The sequence below is a fragment of the Lepidochelys kempii genome, chromosome 2 (assembly GCF_965140285.1).
Source record: "Lepidochelys kempii isolate rLepKem1 chromosome 2, rLepKem1.hap1, whole genome shotgun sequence".
Classification (NCBI taxonomy): Eukaryota; Metazoa; Chordata; order Testudines; family Cheloniidae; genus Lepidochelys; species Lepidochelys kempii.
Genome location: NC_136381.1, coordinates 210165559 through 210188036, shown reverse-complemented (window position 1 = coordinate 210188036; position 22478 = coordinate 210165559). Strand labels below are relative to the sequence as shown.

Here is a 22478-nt window from a genome sequence, read left to right as displayed (position 1 = left end):
CTATACCAGCCAGCCACTGAATAGCCACACTGAGGCAAAGTGTTGTGAGACTGTCGTAGGGGACGAAACCCAAAGCCTGCCACCCCCCCCCGTGTGCCTCTCCCAGGCCATCCCTGCCTGATTGAAAGCAGGTGGCTGCTCTGCTGCTGTGCACTGCGCTGCTGGCTGCTGCTACACCTGAGGAGGGGGAGGAGGCACCAGGGATGAACGTAACTTAAAGGACTTACTGGTATGCCGGAGTCCTGAGTGGAAGAGGCGATTTAAAGGCCCCGGGGCTCTGGCTGGGAGACCTGGGGCCTTTAAATCACCCCGGAGCTACCACCTGCAGAGGCAGCTGGGAGCCCCGGGGCTCAGGGGTGAATTAAAGGGCCTGGGGCTCTGGCCGCTGCAGCGCTCCAGGCATTTTAAATTCCTGCTGGAGCCTGGATGCCAGAGCCCTGTGGCTCCAGCAGCCGGGCTCAGGTGGGGATTTAAAGGGCCCGGTGCTCCGGCCACTGCGGGGAGCCCCCGCCTGAGCCCCGCTGCCAGAGCTCCGGTGGCGCTTTAAAGGGACCAGGGGGCTCCCCACAGTGGCAGGGGAGCCCCGGGCCTTTTAAAGCACCACCCGAGCCCCACTGCCAGAGCTCTGGCAGTGCTTTAAAGGGCCTTGGGCTCCCCGCAGCGGGCCCTTTAAATCCCCGGGCCCTTTAAATCCCTGCCTGAGCCCAGCTCCAGCAGGTGGTGCTTTAAAGGCACTTTATTTTACATCCTTTAAAGTCTATAATGTGTTGTATACGGGTACAACAAAATATAACGAGTTCTGCTTCTGACTTTCCACTTTTAACTGGCCCTCGTAATCTTGTGGCGCTGGTGCACTGTAGCTTCGTTTTATCCCAGCAGCAAATTCTTGATTTGTAGGACCAGTAATAACCAACAATGGATAAATTCTTAATAAAGTTACCCAGAGAAAAAGAAGAAATGGATAGTTCATCAAGCGATGGCCTGAGTTCCACACCCAGCTTTCAAACTGAAGTTATACAAAAGAAAGATGCGGCAAATCTACAAGATAAGAAAAGGAGTTTTCAGCAGTCTTGGCTATCAAGGTTTACGTGGTTGGCGTGCAACAGTGAATCAGACAGAGCTTTTTGCTCACTCTGCAAAAGTTGTTCTGAAAAGAAGATCTTAATATTTTCTAAGAAGGCTGAACCAACGTTTATTTCGTCCAGATTTCAAGATTGGAGACATGCATTGCATGGTTTTACATCACACGAAAAATCATCCTGTCACAAGGAAGCGGTAATGAAGCATGCTGTTCTGCAATCACAGGTAAATGTTTCTGCACTAATGTTGGCCAGTTACAGAAAAGAATCACAATCAGCCAGGAATGCACTGCACAAAATTTTTTAACAGTGTTCAGAACCTAGCTCAACAAGGAATAGCATGACATGCCATAATGAGAGTGATTCAAATTTGATGTAGGTCTTGTTGCTATGCAGTACAGATTGAGAGGAACTGAGACAGTGGCTTAGTCGCACAAAATACAAGTGGCTGTCACATGAAGTTAACAAAATAATCGCAATGATGGCGCTAAGCCAAATTGTGCAAAAGATAAAGGCTTCAAAGTTTTATGCCATTGTAATGGATGAGACTACTGATCCGTCAAGAAAAGAACAAGTAAGTTTTTCTTTAAGATTTCTTTTCCAGTGAAGACTGAGAGATTTATGAGTTCACTGGGTTTTACCAAACTGACGCAATGGATGCTGCTTCTCTTTTCAAAATTGTGGAAGATACGCTTCTCAGGTGTGATTTGCCCTTTTCTGATTGCCAGGGGCAATGTTACCACAGGGCCAGTAATGTGTCAGGCAAATTTACTGGGGTCCAAGCCACAGTGAGGGATCGAGAGCCAGGAGCGGAATTTGAGCACTGTGCTGCACATTCCCTTAACCTTGTCATGCAGGATGACATGCATAATATTCTAGAATGTTGTGGTACGTTTTCGATAGTGAAAGATCTCATCAGTGCCATCAGGGAGTCGTATGGCAGCGTTCAGAGTTTCAGAGTGAAGGGGAGCCTTCTTTATGACCATTGTGCCCGACAAGATGGACACCAAGGATCAGTGGCATTAAATCACTGTTCCACAACTAGGAAGCCAGGATGAACTGCCTAGATGAATTTAGTTACTCTTCTGATGAATCTGGCTCAAAATGTAGTGGATTCTCGAAGCAACTTCAATCTTTTTCAACGTACTTTACACTAACAGTTTGTGAAAACCATGGGTCCTGTAGAAGAAGCTAATGCAAAAATTTAAAGCCCAAATGTATCACTGGCAAGTGTTATAAAGAAAGTTGGCCTGTTGCAAGAGGTGTTGAGCGGGATGCGCACTAACTCATCATATAATCACTTCTGGGAAACAACAGTAGAGAAGGCAAAAAATCTTTATTTAGATGATCCTACACTCCCAAGAAAATACAAGCCACCAAGATGGCTTGACCATGGAAGCCTTCCGCATACCTTTAGTGACCCCAAAGAGTATTTTCATCAAATATATGTCAGGATCATTGATGTTTGCAAAGTTGCCATTGAACAGAGGTTTTCAACAGAAAGCTTTACATTCATAGTAAAATTGGAGAAGCATATAACCGATGCAGCAAATGGCTCGAAACAGGACACTGTCCCAATAACTGAAGCTTTCCATGGTGACATTAACACAGAGAGGCTATTTCTTCATTTAGAAATGTTGAGTAATATTTGCAGATCGAGAAATTTCCAGCTTAATTTGGTGAGAAAAGTGAAGCAATCTCTGAAACAAAACGAAGGCTTGAGTGACTTGTTGTCAGAAGTTACAATTCTGAAATTATTCTACACAATTCCAGCTACAACCTGCACCACTGAGCAATCATTCAGCTGCCTGCGCAGACTGAAAAATTATTTGCGAATGACAATGGGACAAGAATGTCTAAATCACCTGCACATTCATAACTCTGCCTCTGAATTGGACATTGCAAGTCTCCTGGATGCCTCCATTCAAGAACCAAACAATGACAAAAAGTATTTGCTGCCTTCTGAAGAACATCGCAAAAGAAGGGGCTATTTTAATTTTAGAAATATTTGCTTTTGAGGGTTATTGATCCAAGAGTGCTTGGTTGTTTCAGTATTCAAAAGAGTATTAATAAAGTTAATATTCTTAAATACATTTCTTATGATAATCATATTGTGCAATAAAGGGAAACGGTTAAATGCTTACTGTTTCCAGTCCATTTTTACATTATTTAAAAAAATATATATCGGCTTACAATGGGGGGCGGGGAGGGAGTGGGCAGAGAGAGAAAGAGACTTAGACCCATTTTGGGCAGCACCAAAAATTATACAGACCTGCTGCTCCTGCCTATGAGGATGACTACTAGCATCTCTTGTCTCACATTGTTTAGGAATTTGAACAGTAGAGGGACTGGGAGATAAGCATATATCAGAACTCAAAGCCAGGTAATGGCTAGGGCCTCTCCCATGAGCTGTGGCCACATCCTCCCCTTGAACACAACTGTCTGCACTTCACCTTGGATGGAATTTTGAAGAGATCTACCTGCGGATGTCCCCAGGTAAGACATCTCTCTCTTGGAACAGTTCACTGTTCAGTTCCCGTTCATGGCTGATGCTGAAGCGTCGGCTGAGGGAATCCACCACTGTGGTCTGTAGTCCTAATAGATAAACTGTTAAGATCTGTATGCGGTGTGATATTCACCAGTTCCATAGTTTTATGGATTCAGTGCATAAGGACGAGGAACCTGCTTCTCTTTGCCGATTGATACAATACATTGTTGCTCTATTGCCCAGCATTATTCTGATTGGGAGGTCTTTGATGTGTGGTAGGAACTGTTGGCAAGTGTAACGGACTGCTCTGAGCTCCAATATGTTGATACAGAGGATCAGCTCCTGAGGGGTCCATTTGCCCCGACCTGTGAAGTTTTGGAAGTGCACCCTAACCTATGAGGGAGGAGCCTGTATTGATAATTGTGGGAGGAAGCTGCATAAATTGAACTTCCATTCACAGCTTTTGTGGGTCCTTTTACCAAATCAGAGAAACAAGGACTCTGAGGTACAGACACCCACTTGGACAGACTGTCTGTTGGTGGTGTAGACAGTTCTCAACCAGGCTTGAAGATATCACGAGTGAAGTCTTGCTCAGGGAGTTATGAACATACAGGCTGCCATACAGCCCACAAGTTGTAGGCAAACCCTTGCAGTGGTTTGTGGGCTCTGTTGTATTGTTGAAACAAGTTTGGACATTGTGGTAAATCTGTCCCTGGGAAAGTATGGTCTGGAGAAAGAGGAGTCCAGAGTGTCCCTGATGAAGTCTACATGTTGTGTGGGTGTTGGAGCAGACTTCTCCATATTCAGACAGAGACCCAGAGAGCGAAACAGAGATGGAGATTTGCTGGTTGCTAGCTGTGCTTTGAGAAGCAAGCGTCTTTTCAGGAACCAATTATCCAGATAAGGAAAGATGATGATGCTCATCTGGAGAAGATAGGCTGCTGCAATTGAGAGAACTTTGGTTAAGATCCTTGAGGTGGTTCAGAGGCCGAAGGGCAGGATGTGACACTGGTACTGGCCCCTGCCCACCATATAATGTAGGAATGGTTTGTGCGAGAGATGAATGACATGAAAATAAGCATCCTGGAGGTCAAGGGAAACAAGCCAACCTCCTGGATCCAGAGAGGGAATTGTTGCTGCTAGGGTCACCATTCTGAACCACTGGGAGCAGAGTAATGTGTTTAAGGTCCTGAGATCCAGAATTGGTCTCCACCCACTGTCTTCAGGACAAGGAAATACTCAGAATAGAACCCTTTCCCAATGACATCCCATGGGACAGATTTGATCATGCCCAGCTAAAAGGAATTGTACCTTTCATAAGAGATCTTTGAGTGGGTTCCCTGAAGACGGATGGGGGAGAGGAGGTGGTAAGGAGTTGAACTGAATGGAATAGCCTATAGAAATCATTTCCAGAATCTGTCTGAAGTAATGAACTTCCAGGAATGTAGGAAATGGAAGAGATGATCCCCCATAAGGGTAGGAAGGGAACAAATGCAACCTAGGAGCCAAAGTGAGAGGTAGTTTGTGATCCTTGACTAACGGGTCAAAACAGACATTTTGAAGACATTACTGGCTGGGAGAGGGCTGTTTCTTAGGGAATCTAGGCTTCGTCATGGAGTTCAGCCAGTCTCGTGGGATGGTAGTGAAGTGAATTGTCTGTAACCTGCTCTATTTTCTTTTCATCACAGATTTATAGATGCTCAAAGATCATAGTGTCATCAGGGAGGCTCTGAATGTATGGAGGGACCCATCCATGGCATCACTAACCAACTTGGGGCTTTTGAAAAGAAGGTGCTTGACCATATTTTGTATTTTCTGGGTGAGGCCAGAAGACTGCAGCCAGGAAGCTCAGCACATGACTACTCGCATAGCCATAAAACATGCAGCTGTGTCAGTGGCATCTAGCGAGGCCTGGAAAGATGCCTTGGCGACTGCCTGTCCCTCTGTAATGAGGGCCTGAAATTGTTCTCTCTGCTTCTGAGGCAAGTGTTCAGTAAAAATGAAAATTTTGACTAGACTGCGAAGTCACACTTTGCTATCGGTGTTTGATAATTGGCCACTCTGAATCGCAACTAGGCCAAGGAGTAGTTCTGCCAAGAAGGTCCCATCATTTCAGCTGCTTGTCAGATGGTGTTGAATGGAACTGGAGTTGCCTGTTTCATTGGTTGGCAGCCTCCACCACCAAAGAGTTGGGAGGTGGATGGGAGAAAAAAAGTACTCTGAGCCACTAGGAGGAATGTCATATTTTTGTCAGCTTGTTTACATGTGGCTGGAGTTTGCTGTACCGTGCATGCTGGGGTAAGCAAATCTTCATTGATGGGCAAGGCAATCCTTGCCCTGAGGAGGTGAATGAAGGATATCCATCCAAAGAACGGTGGATTTCCTGAATCTCCTCTAATGGAATTTGTAAGGTGTCTGCCTCACTTTTTAGGAGTTCTTGAAAAGCTCAGAAGTTGTCAGGGTAAGATGGCGGCGAGGCACAACAGATTCATCTGATGAGGAGGAGGATTTGTGGGAAGGAGGTGCTTCTTCCTCTTCCACTGCTTCCTGCTCTGCAGGAGGTATCTGGGTGACAGGACCTAAGGCATTGGTTGAGATCTTTGACGTGAGGTCTTTTGGGATGGCACCCTGTAGAAAGGGTATCCATAAGCAGTCCACAGATTCCAGTAAGCCAACTGTGATGAAGCATAAGGGAATGGGGCAGGACCCCAAGTTTGTCCTTGACAGGATAACCAGGTATTCTTCCTGCTATGAGCTCCTTCTGCAGTGTGAACCTTTAGGAAGGGAGGTTGGAAGTTGGAGGAACCATGACAGACCTCTGTATCCATAAAGTGGGCCAGTGGTGTAGGTACTGATTGTTGGGTCCGTACCAAGCTCCGAGAAGAGATATGAGCTTCCATTGTTACCAAGGTTAGACAGGGACACTGGTGAGGTGGTATGGCGAATTCTGTAATGGTACCAGCTGGAAGTATCCCTCGGTACCCTCAAAGAGTCTGCGTGGGGACAGTGTCAATATCGGAGGGAGAGTCACCATTGAAGAAATGGACAGAAAGTGAGTAGCCTCCATGAGGTGAGTTGGTACTGGAGAGGAGTATCTCTCAAGACATCTAAATGACAGTGATTTAGGTTCTTTGAGTATTCAGAGGTTCCCTTGAACTAGAAGCCTAGATGATACTGGGGACCCTGGAGAGGGTTCCTCAGGAGTAAACATATTGGGCGGTCCTGAAGACTGCACCAAAATAAGCATGGAATGCTTTTCACCTCAGGCTATGGAAGATAGTACAGATAAAGACTTTACCTTGGTTCCAGCTTTTGAAGGCACTGAGACAGGTGCCAGGATGTTGGTCCCGCTCTAGATGCTTTCTCAGTATACAACATAGCCTCCTTAGTTGGTACCGTGGTCGCAGTATCAGACGGAATGGGAGCCTCACAACTCCCAAGGACTGCTGAACCAGAGGTGGTCGGTGGAACAGACGTACAGAGGTAACTCGGCTCTTATGGGTCTCAGGGAGCCCTCCATAAATAGGAGTTCAAATCTGTCCTCCCTCCATTTTTTAGATCTGTTTTTAAATCCGAAGCATTACATTTACAGGGAATGTGGGTTTCTCCCAAGCAGCAAAGGCAGCTTGAATGTCTGTTGCTGAGCGAAAAAGACCTGCAGCAGGTCTTGCAGAGCATAAACCTGCACTCAAGGCTGTGAATGTGGCCTGGGGAAAAAAACCTAGAGACCAAAGGGCAAACAAGGAGCAGGGAAGGGGAAAAATTCCCTCAAAGGACAAACTTTTGCTAATAACAGAAAAAAATTAAGAACTAAAAGAAAAGGTATAAAGAAAGCAAGACACAGCAAGCCGCGAGGCTCAACACTGCAATGCTCAGTCTCTAACCACAGGCAGCTGAAAAGTCACTGGAGTGGCGACAGGTCAGCTCCTCCCTATAAATCCTTTTTTCAGGCACAGGGGTGTCTGGGGTGCAGGAGCATAGACTGACGACAAAAATTTCAGATGAAGAACGCACAGGTGCGCACGTGGCGCGCTCACAGGGACACTACCTGAAGAAGAATTACCCCTTCCTGGCCACCCACTAGGGCTGCTGTCGAGGAAGCCAAACCCCTGTGCTTTGGATCACAAGGGTGTTTCAAGCCTCTGGAGTTTGAATGAAGTCCAGCCATTGCTCCAATCTAAAGGTCCCTAGCCTTACTCTCAGACCTTTTATCTGGCACCCCCGCCTGAGTGTTGGAACCTGCTGTCCAGCCCGGAGGCATAGCGCTGACCCTTCAGACTCTCCAGTATTTAAAGACACCCCTCACCTGGAACTCCACCCAAAATGTGCGATCCTTCTGATTTACAGTTTAACTCTCTAAGGGACAAGTCAAAGCAGTTGTGAAGTAGTCCAGTCTAACAACTTTATGCTCTTTACTTAACAAATAAAGCACAGGAGAGTATAGTATTATATAAAACAAGACATCATAAATGCAACATCCCTCACTAGCTCACCAGTACCTGGGGAGACCTTGGCGGGCGGGATCATCTCTGTTGTGTCAGGCAGGGTCCTCTACCTCCTTGCCCCCACAGCAACTTCCCTCAACTCAATCAGGGCAAAATGGCTTTTGCTCCCAGTTCTATCCTGAGAGTCTCCAGCAGGAGTCTATAACAGTCACAAGCATCTTTTTGTTCTGCCTTCCGGTAATTTTCCCTGCTCTCAAACATTTTGCCCATGTTACAAAAAACTATCAGGTTCTTTCTTTCATCTCCAAGACTGTTTTCCGATTCTCCTTCTTTATAGAAATTCTTATTTAATCTCTTACTTTCCTCTTTCCCTTTATTTTTCTCCCTTTTATATTAATTACACTTCTTGTTTCCCCCTCCTTCATCCAGTTTCCTAACTCACTTCCCTCTTGTCCCTCCTCCTTCGGTGTGTCCACTCCTTTATTGCTCTCACTTCCCCAAACTTTATTCAAGAGGAGAAGTTCACACTCCTCTCGCCCACATGTAGCTCCATAACAGAGCAGTATTCAGACTTTTCAGCTCGTTGCAGCGGTCACTTCCACCCACGGGTGAGGACCAGCTAATAGCAGAAAGCAGCGCTCTTGCCTAGACATTTGTCTAAATGAACAATAGGTTGGTTACCCTACTGCAGTTTAGCTGCTAGAGGCTGAAGCAGAAAGGGACCTGACCCAAATAGAAAATTACTACCTAAAATACTACTGTTCTTATTTATTCAGTTGCTTTTCTCCTTTACCTTGTTCCAAACCCCAGCCGATATAGGAGATTTCCATGTTATTTCAACTCATTTTATACATACTTCAAAACTAGTCCAGTTATAAAACATGCTTGCCTGTCCAGCATATAACAGTTTCAAAACAGCATATTATAAACATGGATTAAACTAGAGTTCTGCCTAGTCTAGAATACTATTTTTAGACCAGCCCTTGCCTATTTTTAGACAAGTTGAGAAGTGTTTAAATTCAGCTAAAATAACCATTTAAGTCCCAGCGTGGATAGGGGTCTGAATGGTTGGTACCCCAGCCTTTACATAATGGACAAAACTTAGTAAGGTTTACAAAACCCAAGGAACTATTTCTGAGGCACAGCACTTCGAGGTTTAGGCAATTGAACACTTACGGAGATATTGTGATTTTAGTATCTGTGTCCTGTTCAATTTTCTTTAGGTTTCTTCCTTCTTTTCCAATAAGACGGCCAACAAAATTGTTATGTGCTAATATCTTCAAGGGAATTTCTTCTGTACTGTAATAGAAGTTACAGAATTCAGACAAATGGCCAACTATTAAAAAGCAATTGAAAAAGGCAAGGTTTTAAATGTAATATCACTTGAATGAAAAATCTTAACTGTTTGCTGCAATAACTTATACCCATAAATATTTACTAACAGATTAAAAATGAGGGCATGTCTACACTACAGCTCCATGTAATTACTGCAGTGGCTCATGTCCACACTACCCTCCTTCTGTCAGTGGTGTGCATCCTCACCAGGAGCACTTCCACTGACTGAAGGGGGGCAGTGTGAGGAGCTGAGAGCCAGGGCCAACAGCTAATGTAAGTAACACAGTGTCTACACAGACACTGCACCGTCTTAACTACACTGACATAAGCCCTAAGCAAAGAGGGTGGCACTGAAAATAAAATTAAAGTTCTCTAAGCCAAAAGTTAAATGCTGCTACCAGACATCCAGGAGAAGATTCACCTTCACCTGCTGACAGATAAAGCTAAGAGTACTTCTTTAATGGGACTGGAAAAGGATTTGGAATTTTGCTTTCTTTAAACCCTTTACTTACAATTTGGTATCTTGAGCTTCCTTTTGCATGATCTCCATAATAATTTTACAAGCTGTCGAGCAGCCTTCAGGAGTAGAGTGGATAGTAATTGGTTTCTCAGCAGCACCTGCATTTTCTTTACGATGAATATCAATTCTTGAGGAAAGAAAAAACATTAGCCGTAAGCATTTATTCTAGTTTGGACTGAGAACTGAGATTATAGATCCACTTTATTTTGAGTTAATATGGATTTTTTTAAAACCAAAACCAAGGTTTCATTTGGTGAAACATACAAATATAGTTATTAACACAGGGGTTCTCAAACTGGGGGTCGGGACCCCTCAGAGGGCCACAAGGTTATTACATGGGGGTTTGCAAGCTGTCAGCCTCCACACCAAACCCTGCTTTGCATCCAGCATTTAAAATGGTGTTAAATATATTTGTCATAAATATAAAGGGAAGGGCAAAGACCTGTAAATCCCTCCTGGCCAGAGGAAAAACCCTTTCACCTGTAAAGGGTTAAGAAGCTAAGATAACCTCACTGGCACCTGACCAAAATGACCAATGAGGAGACAAGATACTTTCAAAGTTGTGGGGGGGGACGGGGGAACAGGGGGGGACAGAGGAGAGAGAAACAAAGGGTCTCTCTGTCTGTGTGATGCTTTTGCCGGGACCAGAGTAGGAATGCAGGTCAGAACTCCTGTAAAGAGTTAGTAAGCAATCTACTTAGATATGCGTTAGATTCTGTTTTGTTTAAATGGCTGATAAAATAAGTTGTGCTGAATGGAATGTATATTCCTGTTTTTGTGTCTTTTTGTAACTTAAGGTTTTGCCTAGAGGGATTCTCTGTGTTTTGAATCTGATTACCCTGTAAGGTATTTAGCACCCTGATTTTACAGAGGTGATTCTTTTACTTTTTCTTTAATTAAAATTCTCTTTGAAGAACCTGATTGCTTTTTCATTGTTCTTAAGATCCAAGGGTTTGGGTCTGTGTTCACCTATGCAAATCGGTTTTTATCAAGCCTTCCCCAGGAAAGGGGGTGTAGTGCTTGGGGGGATATTTTGGGGGGGAGACATTTCCAAGTGGGCACTTCCCCTGTTCTTTGTGTAATACTTTGGTGGTGGCAGCGTTTAACCTAAGCTGATAAGAATAAGATTAGGGTGTCTTTCATGCAGGTCCTCACATCTGTACCCTAGGGTTCAGAATGGGGAAGGAACCTTGACAATATTAAAAAGTGTTTTTAATCTATAAGGGGGGGGAGGGGTGTCGCACTCAGAGGCTTGCATGTGAAAGGGGTCACCAGTACAAAAAGTTTGAGAACTACTGTATTAACACCACATAAAACTCAAAACTCCGTTAAATATTTTCCTTTTTAAAAGATACACATTCTGGTTTTGCTGGATGATGCTCCACACGTTAGAAAGTGGATTTTCCCTTCCTCACCAGATTCTATGCAACACATTTTGGCGAGATTTTTATATAAAATAGAAAATTACTTTCTCCATTAGTAAGCATGTGTTGCATTCCACCTAGCTTTCCTATCACAAAATTAGGAAGGGAACACCTGTTAGTTTCCAGCACTTCTGTAAAAAGACTATTTTACATCCTACTAACGTTCACATCAGGAATATTTTCCTGGTTTTCAACTCTAAATGTTTCTATTCTTAGTGTCATCTCATTTTTTCTAGTTATATCTTTGTACCATCCTAAACATCTGCACCACAAAAGGTAACTCAATAAAATTAAGAATTACTGATGGCCTGCAGAGAGACAATAGGGTCCTGAGTGTTTGCACCTTTCAAATACCTTGATGCAAAGCTCCAGTTTTCTGAAGTCTAACCATGAGTCAATACCTCCAAACCCCTAAATCATTTGTATTGCTTTTCTCTAAACTCCCTCCAAGTTGTCAACCCTTCCTGGATATGGACATTTCATTTTGGCTCATAGTGCAGCATTTTGTGAAAAGTCCACGAAACCAACTGTCAGGAGAAGAAGAGGAAGCCGACATTTCTCTTGTGTATGCCTTCCCAAAGTGACAAAAAGGGCAGACAGCATCCTCTGAAGTATCTGCTTACAGCCAGTGACAGTACTTCTGCTCTCATCTGCCCTTTTCAGAGATCATGAGTAAGTTGGCGATTGTATCATGCAAATTTTTATGTGTCATGCGTCTTTTTTTTTTTTTTTAAACACACCAGAGGTTCAGGGGAAAAACCCAAGTCACAAAAAAGGTCACTGCATGAGAATATGCATGAGTGTGTGAACCCACCTTAGAAAGAAAGCCCACCCCACACTCACCCTGTAGCAGTGGCTTCTGTTCCAAAAAGCAGGGAGGTAGGCCCAGCCCTGAGCGTCACAATTCTATGCACTAGGTCAGAGCACCACGAAGGCTTGTCACATCCACCCTTCCATCTCCATCTATGGAGGGATGCAAGTGCCAAACTTGAATGGCACTGCGATCACATGGGCCCGGTCACAATGCCCAGAGTGGAAAACCAGACCCACAGGAGCTGTTACTGCTTTATTATAATGCATGATTACCATGAACACCATGACCTCTGCACCAAAATCATAGCCTTAATCTTTAACATGTCCTAAGCAATGCTTCCCAAGCCTTTGCTGGTCTGAGAATTGGAAGTCGTAGGGCTCCCCCAACAATTAGTTTCTTGTTGTGTAGAGCACTCTCCATTAAACAATCTTTTCAGTCCACCTTCAGTATTTTAAATCCACTTAATTAAAAACAGTAACAAGATTTTTAGGCTATGTAAGCATTTATCCGTTAAAGTCTGGTTAAATAATAAATTCAGAGGTCTGACATGAAAGAACACCCATCTCATTTTAGAAACTACACTTCCCCCATTAAGTCATTGACATGATACATATCTGCAGCCGATCTCCCTTCCCAACCCCAAGAAAATCCATCACTCAAGGTTAAAATACCAACATATTGTCCCTGATGCAGTTGCACCACTGTAAGCTCTCTAGTGTAGCCGCTCATAAGCCGATGGGAGAGAGCTCTCCCATCCACTTAATTAATTCATCCCCAACAAGCAGCAGTAGCTATATTAGCAGGAGAAACTCTCCCGCCAACATAGCACTGTCTACACCAATGCTTAGTTCAGTGTAACTTATGTCACTTGGGGGGTGGCTTCTTCACACCCGAGCAACATAAGTTATACCAACATAAGTGGTAGTGTAGACGTAGCCCAAGAAACCCCAGGGGAGAGGGGCAGGGCAGACGGACATGAAAGCCCCAAATTCTCTCTCTTTCACACACACACACACACACACACACACCCTGTGTTTAGTTAAACAGAACAGTCTTGAGAGCACCCTGGATAGGGCTATAGCTAGCGGGATGCATTACTACTTGAAGACTTGGTTCCCCAGACCACCAGTGTGTGCTCTGCAACCTACCAATGGTCCATGGACCATAGTTCCAGAATCACTGTCTTATAGCCCTTCCCGTCACTGGATAGCTACTGTTTAACAAAGGTGCGTTCTAGACACAGAACTTTACAATTAGAACCCTGAGAAGCAAAACATCTCTGTAATTGGAGGTTTCAGAGTAGCAGCTGTGTTAGTCTGTATCCGCAAAAAGAAAAGGAGGACTTGTGGCACCTTAGAGACTAACACATTTATTTGAGCATAAGCTTTCGTGAGCTACAGCTCACTTCATCGGATGCATTCCGTAATCCATCCGATGAAGTGAGCTGTAGCTCACGAAAGCTTATGTTCAAATAAATGTGTTAGTCTCTAAGGTGCCACAAGTCCTCCTTTTCTTTCTGTAATTGGAGACCATTCTATTAGTACTGCTGGTTTCTCACAGCTTTGAATTAAATTAAATCTGTCAAAGTGAAAGTACTGAAGAAAAACACACGAAGGACAAAATGTGGCCCCTAAACACAACTTGCTGATTTGTTTGTTACACACAATTCTTTTAGTTTGCCCTTTTACCACATAAGCCAATTATGAAGCACTGCATGTTTTTAGAGTAACCCTAATTGCCATCTTAGTTTGGCAAGGCAACACCCTTGCAGGGGCTGTCTCAACATAAAATACAAACACCAAATCTCCAAAATGACACCTCCAAGGCAGTAGAAATGTAACAGAGATGTCACTTAGCTAGTCTACACTTCAAAAGGTTTTGCCAGTATAGTTATAATGGTATAGTTATACCAAAAATACCCTTCTAGTACAGCTGCTGCTTATGCCAGTTCCCCAAATGAAACATGCTACACTGACAAAAGGACTTTATTGCTGGTATAACTGCATTTACACTAAGATGGTTCCTGTGTAAGTGTCGTTAAAATGTAGATCTGGCCCAAGCGTTCCAGAAAGAGGAGACAAGACATGATACATACTTGACAAACTAGTTTCATATGCTTGTCCAAACAGTAAGTTGTACTGTGTTCTATTTGTAAAACCAAGCTTTTCTCAAAAATATCTTGGAAGACATGGAAAGTGGCAATCAATCCCAGGGGAACATTTAAGTTTACACATCAGACAAGAGGGAATTAACAGGGTAAGTTTTTAGGATGAAAAATGTGCCAGATAGACCGAACTTTTGGCTAGTCCACAAATATATTCACCACTCCATCTGGGGGAGAGGGAAAGGAAAGAACACATGCTTTTGCTGGGTGTATAGGGAGAAAGACAAAGACAGCCAAAAGAAAAATTAAAGCCCACAACACAATTCTGTAGAATAACCTACTTGGACTGTGTCTGCTTTGTGATATTTCTGATAGTTGCTCCTTCTTTCCCGATAATGGCTCCTACAAACTGCGTGGGAACCAGCATCCTCAGTGGAACATCTGACTGTGGTTTCTGCCTTGTGGCCGCACCAGGTGACCCTTGCCTCGGAGGACCCCTCTGTCCAAATCCACGTCTCCCTTGTGGATGCTGTTGTGTGGGAGGTTGTGCTGCCATTTCATCTGGGATATATGCAACTTTCAAGGAATAGTTTTCAAGCTGGAATCCGTTTAGTTTTTCTATTGCTCTGTACAGTTGCAAAGGGGAAAAATATGAGAATTATACATGGGACCGTATGAAATGAAAAAGCATTCAGTTATGGGCTTCTGCTCATTGTAAACTGCATGAATGAAACTAGAGACTGACACCTACATGAAAGTTAGTCTCTTAGGCCTTGTTTATACTACAGACACTACGGCAGCATAGTTATGGCACCGTAGCTGAGCCGCTGTAAACCCCAGAGCGTTGAGACAGACTACACGGCACTAGGAGTTTTTCCATCACTGTAGGAACTCCACCTCCCTAAGCAACAGTACTTAGGTAGCATTCCTCCATTAGGTAACAGCATTCTTCCATTAGCATTCTAGCATTAGGTAACAGAAGCATTCTTCCATCAGCCTAGCTGTGTCTACATAGGACTCAGGCTAGCACAGCTCCGGTGTTCAGAGGTGTGGGTTTTTCACACTCCTGGGTGCCACACTTACGTTGACTGCATTTTTAAATGTAGATCAAGCCTTATACAACCCAAGATCCATGATATACAATTATGCAGAGACAGCACTATGCACGAAGTTACAAATATGCTCTTGCCAAGTCTGAGGGTGTGTCCACACTCTGGAGCCTAAGCCCACACGGCTGTGTCAGTACAGCCCCCTAGTGTACACACAGCCGACACTTTGACACCACCTCCCAGAATGGCATTAGCCTTGTCTCCTTTTGCTGGTATATCTTATATCAGGCAGGTGGTTTAACTACACTGGCAAATTAGCTCTTTCTGCCAGTACAAGCCAAGTCTATGCTTGAGGCTTTGCCAGTATTAGCGGTACTAATAGAGCTATACTGGCAAAGCCCTGGCAGTGTAGACTAACCTTAAGACAAAAAGTGCTTTTTTAAAACACAGCTAGCTAACAGGATTTGAAATACCACTCAGCACCTATTTTAGAGAGTTTAACACCTTTACAATCATATCAACCAATTATGTTGTAACCTTGTTAGAAAATTAGCGGAAGAAATTCACTTGGTCAGGAGCATAGGTTACAAAGCAGCCATCTGACACAATAGAAAGGTGTTGAAATGCATTTGCACTTGTTGCTAAATGGTGTTTTAAATACTAATAGCTAGCTGGATATATATATATTTTTTTAAAAGGGAACTTTCCCCCTTGGAGGGACCCACTAATTAACACCAAGCCTCTCCCACTAAGCTCCACTAATTCCCACTTTCCTCCTCATTCTCATTGTTTTGGGGCAAAAAGAGGAACAGAGCAATTACAACAGCATTCCTCCTCTGCCCCATACAAGAGGCAGAGCGTGGCGTGGAGCTCCCTTTACCAAGTCTCATCTACTCTTGGAAGTAACACTGTGTTATAAAATGTGCATTTAACATAAAGAACATAAGAACAGCCATACTGGGTCAGACCAATGGTCCATTTAACCCAGGATCCTGTCTCTAACAACAGTGGCCATTACCAGAGCGTCAGGGGGAGTGTCCAGAACAGGGCAGTTGGAGGGATTTACCCCATCTTGCTCTCCCAGCTTCTGGCAGTCAAAGTTTAGGGTCACCCTGGGCATGGGGTTGCATCCCTGATCTTGGCTGACAGTCACCAATGGACTTATCCTCCATTAACATATCTAGTTCTTTTTTGAACCCAGTTATACTTCTACCCATCTTAACATCCCATGGCAACAAGTTCCATAGGTTAATTGTGCACTGCATGAAAAAATACTTCTTTGTTTTAAATCTGCTGCATATTAATTTCTTTGGGTGACCCCTGTTTTTTTGTATTGTGGGGAAGGATGAACAACACTTCTCTATGCACTTTTTCCACACCATTCATGATTTTATAGATCTCGGTCATATCATCCCTTAGTCAGCTCTTTTCTAAACTGAACAGCCCTAATCTTTTTAGTCTCTCCTCATAGGGAGCCTATTCCATACCCTGGATCATTTTTATTGCGCTCCTCTGAACCTTTTCCAGTTCTACTATATCCTTTTTGAGATGGCACAACCAGAACTGGACACAGTATTCAAGGTGTGGGTGCACCATGGATTTATATAGTGGTATTATGATATTTTCAGACTTATTTTCTACCCTTTTCCTAATAATTCCCAGCATACTGTTACCCTTTTTGAGTGCTGCTGCACGGTGAGCTGAAGTTCTCAGAGAACTACCCACAGTGACCCCAAGGTCTCTTTTGTGAGCAGTAACAGCTAATTTAGAAACCATTATATGCGTGTAGTTGGGATTATGTTTTCCCATGTGCCGTACTTTGCACTTATCAGTGTTGAATTTCATCTGCCATTTTGTTTCCCAGTTACCCATAATACAAAACAGTTTAGTCCATCTCAGGTCAGCCAAAACCAGCTGACGTTTTTAAAATAAACAGTCCTCAGCCCGGTCTATTCATAAAACATAGATCAACCTAGCTATGTCACTCAGAGGTGTGAAAAATTCACACCCGAGAGACATAGTTAAGCTGACCTAAGCCCCAGCACATACAGTGCTAGACTGATGGAAGAATTCTTCAAACTAGCTATCACCTCTTGAGAAGGTGCATTTGCTACAGCAATGGAAAACCCCCTCCTGTCGCTATAACAAGTGTTTACGCCACAATGCTGCTATAGTGCTCCTAGTGTAGAAATGTTCGTTGTCTACACCAAGTACTATGCTCTGTTTAGCTTTGTGCTAATGTGTTATCAATGCAATGTTCTTTCCTAGTGTAGGAAAGACCCTGGACACTGAAAAACAAACCCACTTTGTGGGGCAAGTATGACAGCGTTGCTCCTTTCCCATTAAAGGAGGGGAGGAACACACTAACCTTAACCACCAAAGGTGCCTGTCAAATGAGTTTCAGAGATAGCACATAGGTAGAAAGTGTCCCCAGTATACTCTTTCCATGACAGTGTTACTTCCAAGGAAATGAAAGAGCATTTTAAAAAATTATTATTATTAAATAGCCCAGGATTGCCCTGGAATAGAAAATCTTTCTGAGAGTAGGATTCTTTTGGACTTCAACACCTTTGCCAGTTTACAGCAGAAAAAGTCAGCAATGTGGATGAACTGGGAGATGTACTGAAACTAGGAGAAACCAGAGTGCCCTGCATAATGCTGTAAATATCTGTTCACTAATTTTAGCTTTGCTTGGAAAAAAGTTACATTTATTTGTGGGGAGGGTTTATTGCTATGACATAGGTGGGGCTGGCAGTGCTGCCTATTATTAAGGTTTTCTGACACTTCCCATTATAAGACCCTGTTTTCAGTTGTTTGTAACTTTGCCAAACTTTATCCATTTGGGCTGAAGATTTCCATGCTCATGTCTGCCTCATGTTGATTTTTATACACACGAGGCAGATACTAGTCTGGAAAAAAATTTTAAGACTTCAGCCAGAACAGTTTGAGAACAAGATTAGAGAAAAATGCATAATTTTGCCCATGTTACAAATTCTGGCAACCTTTTCTTTGAAAAGCTCTCGTGCCTTCATTCTTTAGAGCAGGGTCGTAAGACAAAGAAAACCCCAGTTCACACATGCGCAGTAAATACTTAGGGCATGTGCACACTACAGCCACTGCAACTGTACCACTGTAGTGCCATAATGAAGATTCAGCGGTTCTCAAACAGTGGGTCAGGACCCCAAAGTGGGCCATGACCCCATTTAAATGGGGTCACCAGGGCCAGTGTTAGACTTGCTGAAACCAAAGCCTGAGGCCTGCTACCCTTGGCTGAATCTGATGCCGAGGGTTTCACCCTGGGCAGCCGGGCTCAGGTTCAGTCCCCCACCCCCACTATAGGGCATGTAGTAATTTTTGTTGTCCAAAGGGGGTCACGGTGCAATGAAGTCTGAGAACCGCTGATGCTTCTTACACTGACAGAAGGGGTTTTTTGGTCTATGTAATTAATTCATCTCTCCGAGAGGTAACACAAGAATTGTTCTGCAGCTGAGGTGCATTTACACCAGGCATTAGGACAACCTAACTACAGTGCTCAGGGCATTAAGTTTTTCACAGTCCTGAGAGACGTACCTAGGTTGATCTGATTTTTAAGTGTAGACAGGGAAGTGGATTTTAGCAGCTAAATTCCTCAAAGATTCCATTTGCACTGAGCATGTTCCAGTCTGGAGCAGAGCAGGACTTTCCCTGCATTTGCAGTTTTGGGCTGCTATATAGGCCATGCCAGGTAGGTCTATGCACCCGAACTGAGAGTAGAGAGACTTTCTCTCCTGTGCTCCTCAACACCTCCCTGCTGGGGCAAGCAGCATGGAGGAAGCCATCTGACCTGGCCCTAAGAGTCTCAGATTGAGCACCCAAAATTAGTGAATACTTTTAACCCTGATCTCTCTATGCCTCAGATCCCTATCTGTAAAACAGGGATACCACACACCGCTGACCTCACAGGATGTTATGAAAATAAATTAATATTTGTGAAGCACCAGGAAGCTATACAGTGAGGACTGCCATAGAAAAGTCAATGAGGAAATTAGTAATTCTGGGGTTTGAATAGTGTGCAGTAAATAAGGCACAGGCCACACATTGACTAGCTGCTCATTAATTGACTACCATCCATCCTCTGCATTGAATGAGGCAGGTGTCCTGCAAAAAAGGGCAACATGTGATCATGGAATTAAAGACTGTATCATAATGCACAAGCGGCCAAATTAAGATTGCACAGGCAACTTTAATTCTGACATTTCCCAACTTCTGAGTGCTTTGACTTTGCAACCTTAAAGCTTTTATATATTTTGTGCTTAATAAAAAGATAAAGAGGGGACTGAGTGGAAAATATGTAATTTTTAAAAGGTGGAGGTAGGCCCATTGCTGATCTCTCTCCCTCCCCCATGCCTTAATCCTTCCTACATTTGTTTGCCAAATTCCCACACTGTCTCCTTCTAACCCTCAAACAAAATGCTTCAAGAAAAAAGCTTTATGACAGAATCCCAGCACTGTTATGAGCAACCCTACACCAAACCACCGCATAGCTTTCTTACATATGTGTAAGGAAATATTTCTGCCCACATCTCAGCGGCATATAGATCACTTCTACACACTGTACATGACACAGCAATGACTGCGCAGCCCTGTGTGTTTTCAGTGCAATGTAAGCAGGATTTTTCTAATTAATATATAGATCAGAACTTATTGCAGTGATTTCATTAAAAGTCAGTACATAGCTTAAATACAAAGAAAGTAGTGAGAATTGGAAAGGGAGGTGGGGGGGGGGATGAAATAAACTTAAAAGATGAGTAGGGGCTAGAGTGAGAAGAAGTGTACTACTGGACTAGATTTACTTATTTTTACTAATTAAAACTACAGTCAGTGGCCATCCCATGCTCTGGAAGCCCTAACAGACCACTGAAGTTCATTTTAAACCCACCTTCTGTAATAAAGCTGCTCCTCTCAGAGCCAATGAATTGCCCCACAATTTAAACACCAAACCACAACAGCTAGCACATCTCTGTATTCTTCAACCACCTCCTTCCCAAATCCTTGGAAGAAAAGATGGCCCTTGCAGCGTGACCAGAAGGTTAACTAATCCAGGCTTCAGTGGAGCAAGTGAGGAAGAAAACTACACTTCAGAAGCTCCCACTCATGTACAACAAGGGGATTCTAGCACCTTTGTTGATCTCAATGGTATCAGGATGGAAATAAGTGGTATCTCAATCCCACTAGAAGCTCCTTTCAGCCAAAGCAAATAGGAAATAATAATGGTTTTGCAGATGGAAGGGAACAAAGGATAAAAAAAATCTGATGGGTGAAAATGTTTCCTGTTCTTTGCAACCCATTTCAATACACCAACTCAATAGAGCAAAAATGAGGTGATCATACAGGACAAATGCTACTTACTCATCCTCAGCTCAAATTTCATGAGACTCTGCATAGTTAACATGAAGTACTTGTTTAATGGAAGGCTGGTGAAGAACTCGTATCAGGGGGCACCACTTGTGCCTGCCAAACTCTGACCTACAAACTATCTACTACCCAGATGTGAAAAAAATAAAAGTGGCTTGGTGGAGATAAAGGGGAGCGGATGAGAGAGAAGAGTTAAATAGAGAGCACTGAACCTGTTAACACCAGGAGGTTACACCCCAAATTTTGTTTAATTCAGTCTGCTAAGTTAAAAAAAATAAACAAACACCTCTATGCCAGTCAACTGCAAGAGTGGGAAGGTGTGATCAGCTGGACAGGATGCTCACAGTACAAATATTTTATCAGAGATTGGTACTAAAACAGGATGTATAGAAGAGGGCGATGGCCACTGATCATAACCTGTTAGACATAAAACCAGTTAACTCACTCAGAAATAAATGGCTTCCTGTATTAGAATGAGAGAAATATTAAGTATATCATGTTTTCATGCAAGTTCTTGGTTTCAAATCAAGAGCAGCAGGTCTTGTTATGGTCTTCTCATCAGCTCTCCAGGCAAGTGTGTCTGTCGCTCTGTCCCTCTCATGCTGTGGTAGGCTGAACAATAGTCTTAACTGCTAAACACACTACCTTCCCCTTTAAGGTTCCATGTCTTATGGTTAACCAGTTATTCACTGGTGTTCTTTTGGCACTGAAGACTAGGTGGGCAAGGGATATCACTCCCAAGCCCAACCCGTGTCTACAATACTAGAAAATTTTTCCAGTGGACACATTTGCATGAAGGTCTTTGATGGCAGCATTTCTTTTGTATAATTAGAGTCTTCTGTATTTAAATACTTGTATTTCTTTCATAAGTAGTTTTCAACATTAAAGAACAACATAAAACCACAACAGAAATATAACAGACTGTAACGGCACAAAACTCAGGATTTTCAGTGTTTGGTTCCCATAGCAACCTTAGTTCTGCCCCCTTGCAGCATGTATTGCAACTGTATTTTATACATGATCAAGAATTTATGAAATAACACAAAATGTTTCAGATGCATACCAAGCATTAAAAAGGTAAGGTTTCTTTGCGCTATATACTGCCCAGGATCATAACAGTGTATTCTAATGCATACACATGTCTCATAAAACAAACATACTTCAGTACAGCTTTCAGATGTTAATACTTATCAGGTTATACTAGATCTGAAAAGGCATACATCCTTAAGGTCTAGGCACTGTAGCCAAAAATTAAAATATAGTCAGTTCAAAAATAGAGCCAGCAGGTATTCATCCCCAAGCCAAAGAAAATAATCAACCACAATAAAACCAGATCCAAACCATACCCCTTCCCGTCCTTTCACCCCCAAACATTCACCCATAAATTGACCCTCTCTCGCAAAAGTCTGGGTAAAGAGATGGATTCTGTAACATGTCTTGGGGGTCAACAAATGTGGGTTATTTTAGAACAAGGAGGGAAATGATAAGAGTAGGGTTTTGAAGTTGAATGCCCCTTGCGGTAAATGACCTGCCGGCAGCTTCTCTGTTACACAAATGGGCTGCAGGTCCTATGTTGATTGTGAGTTTGTCAATATGGCACAAGGAGAGGTAATCTCTCAATAGGCAGGTCCGAAGCCACTTAGGAGCTTATGTAGTAGGTCAAAATCATTCCCTTCAACTCTACCCTGAAATCAATAAGCCGACAATGCAAGTCACGGAGCACTGGTCTCATATGCTCCCACTGAGATATGCTGTTGAAGAGGGATGCAGCATTCCGTATCAGTATCTGGACTGATTTAAGATGTGTAGCCCCAGCTACAATGTTA

At 43.3% G+C, this 22478-nt stretch overlaps 1 protein-coding gene across 2 annotated transcripts in view; it reads right to left on the bottom strand.

The window, feature by feature from the left end:
- IGF2BP3 (insulin like growth factor 2 mRNA binding protein 3) overlaps positions 1 to 22478 on the bottom strand; it is a 167596-nt gene that overhangs the window by 47320 nt on the left and 97798 nt on the right. For both annotated transcript variants that reach the window (XM_073333722.2, XM_073333723.2), the window contains 3 exons: positions 14551 to 14835; positions 9860 to 9994; positions 9189 to 9311 (listed from right to left, as the gene is read on the bottom strand). In XM_073333722.2, coding sequence (XP_073189823.1) covers positions 9189 to 9311; positions 9860 to 9994; positions 14551 to 14835 — 543 coding nt within the window. The remainder of the gene's footprint in view (positions 1 to 9188; positions 9312 to 9859; positions 9995 to 14550; positions 14836 to 22478) is intronic.